This window comes from Mustelus asterias, chromosome 12 (genome assembly GCF_964213995.1).
Source record: "Mustelus asterias chromosome 12, sMusAst1.hap1.1, whole genome shotgun sequence".
Lineage (NCBI taxonomy): Eukaryota > Metazoa > Chordata > Chondrichthyes > Carcharhiniformes > Triakidae > Mustelus > Mustelus asterias.
The window spans coordinates 58624411-58636539 of NC_135812.1; the positions used below are offsets into that span (position 1 = coordinate 58624411).

The window sequence follows — 12129 nt, forward strand, 5'->3', positions numbered from 1 at the left end:
ATTAGTTCATTTTCTCAGATGGTGAAATTTTGCCTGAAGTTACTACTTGGAATATTAATTATATTCCCAGCACTCTCTGGTTTTATTTCAGGTTTTGAACACTTGACTATCCAATAGCTAGGCAGTATAGACAGGATGAAATTATTATTGTTGATTAAAATTTAATGGGTTATCGTCATTTACTTTGTCAGTGTTTCAGGTCTTCCTCACGGTTGAGGTAGAGAGCACCAGACCTTCAGGGTCATATTGAAGCTGGGAAATGCACAGAAGTTCCAAGTTGAATGGACTATCCACTGAAAAACAGCTCAACTGTTTTCTCCATTACAGCATTTCCAATGCTCCCTCCTTTCTTTTTTGGTCAGGTTCCTCCACCACCCTGCTCACTCTCAGGGTATGTTCCATGGTCAATGGATGTACGTGTGCACCTCATTTCTTGGTGAGGTAATTGAATCCATTATAGACCAGGCTGGAGAATGTATCCAAATCTGGTGTAGCCAAGTGTTAACTCTTTAGTCTTGTCTGTGCATTGAGGTTTAATGAGCCCACATTCCAGTTAATTAAAGTAGAACCTTTAAAGATTATGTTTGAAAATGTATCAAGGAGCAAAGGTGGATTTGAATTAAACAAATGCAAGTGCTATCTCCTCACTTGGAAACCCCATCCACAGTATTTACAGCCCGGGTGAATACCAAGTATGGAGACAGCAAGAAGGAAAACAGCCAGTGGAACCAGGTCTCAGCTGACATTCTGACCTGCCCAACCAGCTTGCAATGCCATTGTAAGAATCCTGAGGCCAGAACCTTCCGGTACCTCAGCTGGTAGTGCAAGTCTGAAGGTTGAGTGTTCTAGTCCACTCCAGAACTACCACCTAGCCCAGCATGATACTCTAACAGAGTACTGAGAAAGTGCTGCATCATTGTTTGTGCCATCTTTCAGATGAAGCATTAAACCATGGCCGTATCTAACAAATGGATGTGAAGGATCCCATGGTACCATTCGCAGAAGGGCAGGAGTGTTCTCATGGTGGCCTGGCCAACGCTGATTTCTCAACTAATATTACCAAAGCAGCTTATTATCTGGTCATTAATCTGATTGCTTTCTATGTGCATTGGCTGATCCATTTGCCTGCATACGTCACTGCACTTCAAAATAATTCATTGTAGTGCTCTGAGAGACATTACATCATATTCATCTGTTCACTAAGGTGGCTCATTAGATTCTGGCGTGTCAGGAATTGAAACTGTTGAGATAATCAGAAGCCATTGAATCTGTGGTTTGGGCCTGTCTGTTTACTTATTGCAGTACTTCAGAGCAGTATGGTTTGTTGTGTGGAAGGGGTTATATCTGCATTGGTCTTGGTATTCTCTCTTTTCCAGGTGCTTTTTCATTGCTCAGTCCTACGTACTTGTAAAAAAGTGGAGTGAAGCCCTGGTTCTGTATGAGCGGGTCCTCAAATACACCTCCGAGGCACAGACACAGACCGCGAAATTCACAAATAATTTACAGGTACAGCATTTTAGATGCCACATTTTGTCATTTGAGTGTTTCCAGATTATAAACAATGGCCAAAGAACAGTGGTGCCCTTCTTCCTGTGGGTTATTTAACACATTTGTCGGATGATCAGCTAGCTAAACCACACAAGCAGCTCCCACTGTCCCTTGATATTTTCCCTGCGACATATGAGTTTTCAAACACGGATCCAATTTCCATGCAGGATGTTATCTTTGAGAAAAGGCCACTTAATCCCCCAAACCACCTCTTCTGCCTTCTTTCATTTACCTTTCTGAGACCTTAGACACACGTCAGTGTTGCATTTGTCTACAAAACAATAATGATTACACTTCAAACGTAACTGGCTGGGAATCACTTTTAGTGAATGCTGAGGGTGTGGAAGTTCTCTCTTTTCCTTACCTATTTGTCACTGTATTCCTCCGAAGCTTTGTCCATCTAGCATCGCCCTTAATTGGTTTAATCATTTATTACTTTACCTCCTTCAACTAAATCCTCTCCTGCTCTCCGCTAATTGACAATGCCATCTAACAAGTCTAAGATGGTGAAGGTAGAGGTAGATTGGCTGGTTTTTCATTCCTGATGGCTATCCATCTATACATGTTGACTGTGTGGATGTTTGCCGATGGGAACAGGCTCCACTATAATGTCTCCCATAGTTTAATAGGCTACTAGATTTCACTCTCGAGGCTTGTACGTGAGTGCTGCCCATTTAGTCAGAGGCAACTCAGCAACCTCTAGTGTTAGGTTAGATATATGGTGCACTTTTCTGAACCTGTTGTTTGATTAAAGTAGCTCAGGCCGAGTCAGGCACTAGACTTTGTCCATCAGACTAATCATTTTAATATTGTGCTGATCGATGCTTTTATGAAGTCATTTCAAAATTGTCTCCAAGTTTTGATTGTACTTTGCTGAATTTTCTGCGCTTCGTGTCTCAATGTTATTGTACAAAAATATTGTAGTCTTTAAATTTAATGTGTACTTCTGAACTGAGTGATACAGTACATACTGTTTAATCTGGTATGAGTAAAACTATTGTTAACCCTTTGATCATGCAACTGTATATAAGTATATTGTTTGCCTCATAGTGCATAAGTGGTGCTCACTGGAATTGCTGTGAAACAGTTCTGAAAAGATTCTATAAAAACCCTGGATTAAACTCTGAAGTAATAGTGTGCTGCTTTTGTGCAGGATCTCCCCGATGTGAAGGAACTAGCTGCTCGAGTCAATGCTGAGAAGTACTCTGTACAGGCAGCTGCAATTCTAGGTGAGTGGACTAACCTGGGTGAGTATTAATAGTAGTAGTTAAAAATGAAAATGTCCACAGTGGGGATGGAAGGCATTCTACTTCTCTACCTCTCGATCCTCTCCACTGTCTCTAAATTGTATGTCGCCCAGTACTGAATAAGTAGAAATTTCCTCCAATTAAGTATTGGCAAGACCAAAACCATGCTCTTTGGTACCAGCTCAGTCCATTCCCTGGCAACCAATACCAATCCCCTCCCTGGCCACTGTCTGTTTAGTTTGTAACTGTAATGCCCTTTGACTCTGAGCTCCGTCACCTAGATTGCCTATTTCGTCCTCCATAATATTCACATATTTCTCCCCTGCCTCCATTCACATGTTAGTGAAACCTCTCATTCATACTCTTGTTCCCTCTAGGAGCGAGTATTCCAATTATCTCATCTTGCCTCTTCTATAAACCTCAGCTCATCCAAAACTCTGCTGTGCAATACTGATTTTCATCCAGTTCTGTCCATCCATAACCTGTGCTTACTGATTTATCTTCACTCCCAGTCCAACAGCACCTCAATTTAAAGATTCTTATTGTTGGTTTTAAACCGCTCCTGATCTCTGTAACCTCTCTTAGTCTTAAAATCACCTGGGATTTCTGCTCTTCCCCCAATTCTGGACTCTTGCACATCCACGATTTTCTTTACTTGTCATTGGTGGCCATGCCTTCAATGCCTAGGCTCTGAACTCTGGAATTCCCTCCCTAAACTCTTCACTTTTATGCCCCTCTTTCCTTTCACACACTCCTAAAAATTCTTTTTGACAAAGCCTTTGATTACCTGTCCTGATATTCCCTGATGTGGCTCAGTGTCAAATTTTGGTCATTAATTGCTTGCTGTGAATAACTTTGAGGCATCTTGCTACTTGAGTGTTGCAAAAACGAGATAGGTTTTTTGTAACAGTGTGTGTGTATTGGGATTATATGTGCAGTGTATACTGGAGAAAGTGATGGAGTTCTTTGCTTTGTATTGGCAAGAGTAATGGGGTTCCTTGTTCTATATTTAATGAGGGAGGGAGTGGCAATTGATATCTGTCTTGAGTGGAAGAATGAATAGCATTATTTCTCTTCTATTGGGTAATAGCTACTTAGCAGCAGAAGGTAACTGCAGTGATATTCCCATCCATACCTAAAATGGCATGGCTGGTTAGCTACCCCCGGCATATTTTAGGGAGTGCCCTTGTGAGCAAACTTAAGAGTTCAGGGAATAAAAAGGATAGTCGCAGCATGGATATGAAATTAGCTGGGTGACAGAAAACAGAGAGTAGTGGAGTCATAATGCACTCAAAATATTAACTCGGTTTCTCTCCACAGATGCTGACAGACTTGCTAAGTTTTCCCATCACTCAGATCAGCATCTGCAGTATTTTGCTTTTATTTTAGAAGTTATGTTGAACCTGCACAAAACATTATTTCATCTTCAATTGCAGTATCATGTCCAGTTCTGGGCACCGCACTTCAGGAAGGATATGAAGGCATTAGAAAGTGTAGTAAAGATTCATGAGAGTGATTCCAGGAATGAGGAGCTTCAGTTACGTAGAAAGATTGGGAAGTTGAGAGACTGTTTTCCCTTGGAGAAGAGAAGGTTGAGAGGAGATTTGGTAGAGGTGTTCAAAATCACTAGAGGTCTAGACATAATAGATAGGAAAAATCTGTTCCTATTGGTGGAAAGATTGAGAACCAGAAGGCACAGATTTACAGCAATTGCTAAAAGAAGCAATGACAATGGTGACTGAGGAAAATCTTTTTCACAGATCGAGTGGTTAGGATCTGGAATGTGCTACCCAAAAGTGTGGTGGAGACAGAGTCAATGGAGGCTTTCAAAAAGGAATTGGATCATTATGTGAAAAGAAAAGATTTACAGGACTATGGGGAAGCGGCAGAGGCAAGGAGCGGCACTGAGTGAATTGCTCCTTCAGAGGGCTAGCATAGACATGAGGGCTGAATGGTCTCCTGTGCTGTAACTACTCTGATGCACTGACAATAGTAATGCCATGCTGCATGTTTAAGGAGTGGGTAATTTTATTGCTATCTTTCTGCACATTCGAGAATGCTGTCACTGCCTAATGTTATTCAATCACTTTTTCATAGACACAGAAGATGTCTCTGAGATGGTATCACAGCTTCAGGTCAAAGACAACGAGGTAAGAGATCCTTAGTCTCACATGGCACCTTTCACTAGAGGAAATTGCTTCCTGTCTTCAAATGTAAGCAGATTGTTAGAAATCATGAACAAAATTAGAATTCTAAATTGTCATATTTCAATAAAATTAACAGTGTCGGTGTGTAGCAGAGAGTGCACTAACTTAGACCAATACCAAGTTGTGATGGTCACAGGCAAGCATTGCTGCCAGGTTCAGACAGCTACTCAGGAGATCTGGGCGAGGATCTGGCAGATGGAATATAACGTTAGCAAATGTGAGGTTATCCACTTTGGAAGAAATAATAGTAAATTGGAATATTATTTAAATGGAGAAAAATTACATTGTGCGACTGTGCAGAGGGACCTGGGGGTCCTTGTGCACGAATCGCAAAAACTCAGTCTGCAGGTGCAGCAGGTGATCAAGAAGGCGAATGGAATGTTGGCCTTTATCGCGAGGGGGATAGAATATAAAAGCAGGGAGGTCTTGCTGCAACTGTACAAGGCACTGGTGAGGCCGCAACTGGAGTACTGTGTGCAGTTTTGGTCCCCTTATTTGCGAAAGGATATATTGGCCTTGGAGGGAGTGCAGAGAAGGTTCACCAGGTTGATACCGGAGATGAGGGGTGTAGCTTATGAGGAGAGATTAAACAGATTGGGTCTGTACTCGTTGGAGTTTAGAAGGATGAGGGGTGATCTTATAGAGACATATAAGATAATGAAGGGGCTGGATAGGGTAGAGGTGGAGAGATTCTTTCCACTTAGAAGGGAAACCAGAACTAGAGGGCACAGCCTCAAAATAAGGGGGGGGCCGGTTCAGAACAGAGTTGAGGGGGAACTTCTTCTCTCAGAGGGTAGTGAATCTCTGGAATTCTCTGCCCATTGAAGTGGTGGAGGCTTCCTCGTTGAATATGTTTAAATCACGGGTAGATAGTTTTCTGATCGATAAGGGAATATGGGGAGCAGGCGGGTAAGTGGAACTGATTCGCTTCAGATCAGCCATGATCTTGTTGAATGGCGGGGCAGGCTCGAAGGGCCAGATGGCCTACTCCTGCTCCTATTTCTTATGTTCTTATGTTCTTATCTTCAAGATAATGAAGGGTGACGGAGAGAGAAGTTGTTTTTCCTGCTGGAGAGGAGGCTGTACAGCTTAAGATAAAGAGAGTTGTGGGAGTGGGCAATGCTGGGAGAGTGAGTGGGAAATGTCTTTTGAGAGGAATGCCTATCATGTGGGATCTTGTGGTTGCAGCAGATTCCATAACTCTTTTAAAGGATGCTTGGAAAAGAGAGGATGTTGAAGGACACGGTGAATGGGCAGGAGAGCAGCTTGTAGTGAAATATATCAGCACTAGTAAAAGTAAAGTAAACTTTATTTATTAGTGTCACAAGTAGGCTTACATTAACACTGCAATGAAGTTACTGTGAAAATCCCCTAGTCGCCACACTCTGGTGCCTGTTCGGGTACACTGAAGGAGAATTTAGCTTGGCCAATGAACCTAACCAGCACGTCTTTCAGACTGTGGGAGGAAACCGGAGCACTCAGAGGAAACCCACGCAGACACAGGGAGAATGTGCAAACTCCACACAGACAGAGACCCAAGGCCGGAATCGAACCCGGGTCCCTGGCGCTGTGAGGCAGCAGTGCTAACCACTGTGCCACCGTGCTGTTAGCTTGAATGATGGAAGAGTCAATCTCTGCTGTCTAATCTTTATTTAGAAGTTATTTGAAATGTCCCAGCCTTAAGGGCTGAACCTTGTTGTTCTGTTCTTTGATGGTCGAAAATGACTTTTAGATAAAAATGGCAAAGCCAAAGAAATGAATCTATTCAGTATTCAGAGCATGCCCTTCACTTCTTCCTGCACCCTGCTCCCCCACACTCCTGCTCTTATTCATCAATCACGCTCATTAGAATCAAACAGCAATGGAAAAATCTGTTAGATTACCCCTCGCACGCGCTCGCACTCACACTCTTGCACGCACTTGCGCTCACTCTTACATACACCTTCAGCCACCCTTTAAAAGCGTTACAATCCAGATCATAATTTGCAATGTTTAAAAAAACTTGTCACTCTCCCAGGTTCTTTTGTCAGTGATATTACACACTGTGTTGGAATGTAGTTTATTCCACTGTTAGAGGGTGAAATCTGGTGTGAGGAGCTATGCAGACCAGTTAGTGGTCAGTGCTGAATCAGTTGATCTCAGCTTGGATGGCATTTGTGACTTTGTAATTGTCCCTGAGCAAGATAAGGGTGATAAAGTGTAAGCCAATGTTGTCGTGCTGTGAGTGGGATTGGGCTGCCCCCATGGCCATGTTGATATACAAAGGGCAGTCACTAATGGGCGACTATGGAACTGTACCTCGGTGTGAGTCACTGCCCCCAAGAAAGGGAGATAAAAATTGGAGACGTTTTAAGGAAATGTTGAAGGAATTTTAAGGAAGGTTGTAGATGACTCCCAAATGACATTCTAGTGAAGTTCAGTTTGTAATCCACCTACCAGGATGCTGATCTTCGCAGTTCATGCATTAAATGGCACTTCCAGTGCTCACTGTTAAACATGTCCAAGCTGTGGCTATAACCTTGTGACTCCTCTGTTGCAGCCTCTCTGGGAGTGTTTGGACGTGTTCCGCATCGACCCTTCTCTGGTCACTAAACATGCTAATCTCGTGAGATTCCCACCAGAATTCCAGCCGATTCCCTGTAAACCTCTGTTCTTTGACTTGGCTCTGAACCATGCAGCATTCCCAGACTTGGAGGACAAAGTGGAGCAGAAAGGAAAAGGAGGCCTGACTGGTTACATCAAAGGTTTCTTTGGCTTCCGCGGCTGAAGTTCAGAGTGGCTGGAAGGAATTAAAACAGTTTGTCTCAAGTAACGGTCCATGTCCTACTCTTGCATTTCTGAAAGGAGTTTAATGCTTCAGATATAAGCAGAAACCATGGGGTGCATAGCAAACTGAACTGAACAGAAACACCAGCCTTAAGATCCTTACGTATTTCTACTGGGTTCTGCTATCCGTTCGACCCAGCACCGACTGGCCTGAGCTTTGCAAAAACCTACCCATGAAAGGATAGGCTCAATCTCTGTCTGGAATTAGAGAAAGTAAAATTACTTGTGTATAGACCCTCAAACTGTAAAAAATAAGTCTTGTCTTTCAGTCTGCTTTTCCTTGCAGATTGTACAGATTAGAAGCAGTTCTATTTCGTACCTCCTCAATAATGGGAGTCGGAGAAAAAGCAGTGTCTGACACTTGCTTCTCTTTCTCATGACCCTGCTATTGGACAGATGCAACAAGTTGCACTGTTGTAAGCTAGTGTAACCTCCCTTTTTATGATTTGTTTTTTCAAGATGCAACAAAGAAGGTGGTTAAGTGACAAAAACATCCAGATAAAGTCCTATCAGGGGAACAGTTTAATATATATTGATTGGTATGTCCTTCATTCTTTTTTCTTTTCTCCTCAGAAGAATTTAATTAGCCCTTTGTGGTAACAATTCAGCATAATACACATGGTATATGTGTAATACAGCATTTACTTTCTGCTGTTTACTGTATCCATGTGGCCCTTTGCATTTTGAGAGTTAGGTTTTGAGACAGTTTTGTCCTTTATGTTGAGGGTAGTTCTTTTGCAAGGACCTTGATGGTTCATTTTTGTTTCATGCACTCGTTTGTCTAGTTTCTTTCCATCTCCCTGGTTTTGAACTAGCCAAACTGGTGCCCAGGATGGTCTCCTGCTGAGTATGAAGGGTGGACACCTTGTTTAAATAGTTGCACCTCTTTTTGGGTCTGGGCAAAATCCTAGTATCACCTGTTCTCAAGCAGGACATTTGATGAAAGGTCGCTGAAGAACTTTGAAGCAACACGATGTATGTTGCAACAATTCCATATCTAGCTAACATGACACAGCCACACACCAACCTGCAACCCCCACCCCTCCACAAGTGCCTGTCTCCTCTCACTGCTGCTGCCTATAGACAGACATTTGCAGAAGTGAAGAGTTGTTCATTTATAATTGAAATGCACCAGTCCAAAGCCAGCTGTCCGATTCTTTAAATGGTTCATGATTGCTGGTGGGTAGCCTTGGAGGAAAGCATAGGAAGCCAGTCTGACGCCAGAATCAGTTCAGTCTGCTGTGTACTGCTACAATAGCTCCCCAACTCCTTTTCTCATCAAATTAGCTAATGCCGCTGACTCAACGGTTTGAAGATCTTGCCAAATATTTAAAGCTAAAAGAGCTTGTTGTTCAAAGTCTGTTGTCTGTGTTAAAACCAGTGCATCCTGGAATCATTCCACAGGTAAAGATATTTTTCTTTTAAAAAGTTCTACCAAGATATATTGAGAAGAATCCCACACTGTGTCTGAATGAACTGGAATTAAAATCTTTCAAGATTTAAGTTAATGAGCATTGAGCCATTCTCGTTGTATTGTGCCTGGTCTTTGACAGAAGGTTCTTATAATTGGATGAAAATAGCAAATGGGAACTTTATTTTTTGTTTAAAGGATCTGAAATAAAGACTATCCTGAGGTGAACATTGAGTTGACTGTGCAAAAGAACTAACCCTTAGTCACTGCTCTTGTGAGAGGGATATCACAGCGACCTACGGGCTCACCAACTTAGACCAAAACAAATGGATATATGGTAAACTGGGCAGAGCTTCATTTGGCAGCATTTGTACCACTGAGTGAGACGGTTGTGGTCACATTCCACACATAACACAATTTAAGCTGACACTTTTGCAGGTAACAGGTGCCATACTTGTGGGTTGGGATGTTAACACAAAGGTCGTAACTACCTGTCCTGGTGATTGAGGTCGATGGTTCCTCACCTAATTCCTCCCTCGACCAGAATCAGATTAACTGGTCATTTTCTTGTGCTGTTTTTGAGATCTTGAATGTGTTTGAAATAGTAAACTACAAAGCAGCAATCACGGCACTATTGAGAAAGCAAAGGGTGGTTTCTGCAAAACATAATGAGATGCCATAAAAATTCAAGTTGCTATCTGTATCTGCCTAAACTCAGAGTGTATCAGATTCATTGGCTTGTCTGACAAAGATAATAGTTATGTTTGGACAAACCATCATTGGACAAATCTTGTTAAATGCATCACCAAATTTGGCATCTTGTAAGAAAGCTTTTCCAGGCCTCCTCAAATACAACCTGAATATTTCCAACTATTGTCAACTACCTCATTTCTTCCTTTCTTATCAATGCATCCAAATTTGGAGAATGACTTGCATTTATAAAACTCCTTTCCATGTCCTCAGTATCTCAAAATGCATAACAGCCAATCAAGTATATTTGGACTGTAGTCATTGTTGTAATGTCACTTTTATAATGAGTCCAGTTCCCACAGCAATGTGGTTAACTCTTAATTGCTCTCTTAAGTAGTTTAGGAAGCCACTTTTTTTTAAAGTTTACTTATTAGTCACAAGTAGGCTTACATTAAATTACTGCAATGAAGTTACTGTGAAAATCCCCTAGTCGTCACACTCCAGCGCCTGTTTGGGTACACTGAGGGAGAATTTTAGCATGAGGGAGAATTTTAGCCAATACACCTAACCAGCACGTCTTTCGGACTGTGGGCGGAAACCAGAGAACCTGGAGGAAACCCACGCAGACACGGGGAGAACGTGCAAACTCCGCACGGACAGTGACCCGAAGCTGGGAATTTAACCCAGGTCCCTGGTGCTGTGAGGCAGCAGTGCTAACCACTGTGCCATCGTGCCAGTCCTGTCGCAGACAGCTCAGCGCCATCTTCTCGAGGACAATTAGGGATGGACAACAAAGTGACATCCACATCCGTTGAATAACAAAAAAAGAAAAAACATGGCAACCAATTTTCTCCCAGAAGCAGCAATGTGATAATAAGGAGAAAGTCTATTTGAGTAATGTTAGATGAGAAAGAAAGACTCTCATTTTTATTGTACTTATCACAATCACTGGATGTCTCAAAGCGCTTCACACTAATGAGGTACTCTTGCACAGAGCGAACTTCTACAAACAGTATTGTGATGTGATGTTGATTGTGGGATTAATATTTTCTGGGGCACTAAGGAAAACTCCCCTGCTCCTCTTTGATAGAGCGCCATGGGATCTTTTATGTCCACCTGAAAGGGCAGACAGGGTCTTAGTTTAGAATCCTTTTCTAGTTAAATTTCCACTTGTATCTATGGTCTATGCGGGCTTTGTATATCCTGTGAAATTGCGGCAATAAGGCAGAGCAAGTGTAATTGTGCGATCAGTGTGTGGATTTTGCGACACTAGGTGAGCAGAGGAGTTCTCCCTGTTATTGAGAGTGTTTATCCCTCAACTAACACCTGAAGACAAATGACTGGTCAGTATCCCGCCTCTGTGTGCAAAATGACTGCATTATTTCCTACCTTCCATTCTTACTACAGCAGGGGTGACAATTCCAAAGTACTTCATTGGCTTAAAGCACTTTGGAATGTCCTCTGGCATGAAAAGTACTAGAGAATGCAAGTTCATTATTTTGACAGAGCTAGTTCCAGATTTCCACTACCCTTCACGTAGATAAAATGTTTCGATTTTTATCCCTAACCGGCCTAATTCTGATTTTAATAAAATTGTCCCTTTGGCAGAGATCACTTTAGGTGCCTGGAATGCAAGATATAAACTATGATAATAAAGACAATTGGAAACTTTAACAAAGCCTGACAATCAGAGTTAATTAAAATGGGTATGAATTTCCCCCCAATGTATCTCTGATGCTACGATAACAATTTTGCAGTACAGACTTCTTAAAAACCATTCAATGGACTTGGTTCCACAACGTGGCTCAACTTCACCCCCGTCTCTGTAATATCGCTAACTTCACCCTGCCTCAGCTCATCTACTGGTGAAACCATCATCCATGTCATTGTTTCCACTAGATTTGTCTATTCCAACGCCTGGCTGATTTTCGGCCCGTTCAACCTCCATACACAGGAGACCATCTAAAATTGTGCAGCCCATCAGCAATTCCTGTTCCCCTGTCACCCCTGTGATCACTGATCAGCATTGTCTTCATTTAAAAATTCTCCTTCTTGTTTTCCAATCTGTCTATGGCCTTAACTCTTCCTATCTCTGTGAATTCCTTCATCCTTCCATGATATCTGCTCTCCTCTAACTTTGCTGGTTTGTGCATTACCAATTATAATTGCTCCATCATTGGTGTTTGTGCCTTCAGTTGCA

At 42.2% G+C, this 12129-nt stretch overlaps 1 protein-coding gene across 1 annotated transcript in view; it reads left to right on the forward strand.

Annotated features, from left to right (window-relative positions):
* srp68 (signal recognition particle 68) overlaps positions 1–9467 on the forward strand; it is a 52553-nt gene extending 43086 nt beyond the window's left edge. Inside the window, exons 13-16 of the mRNA XM_078225301.1 lie at positions 1377–1506; positions 2702–2777; positions 4893–4945; positions 7542–9467. Coding sequence (XP_078081427.1) covers positions 1377–1506; positions 2702–2777; positions 4893–4945; positions 7542–7769 — 487 coding nt within the window. The 3' untranslated portion in view covers positions 7770–9467. The remainder of the gene's footprint in view (positions 1–1376; positions 1507–2701; positions 2778–4892; positions 4946–7541) is intronic.
* The last annotated feature ends 2662 nt before the right edge of the window (positions 9468–12129 follow it).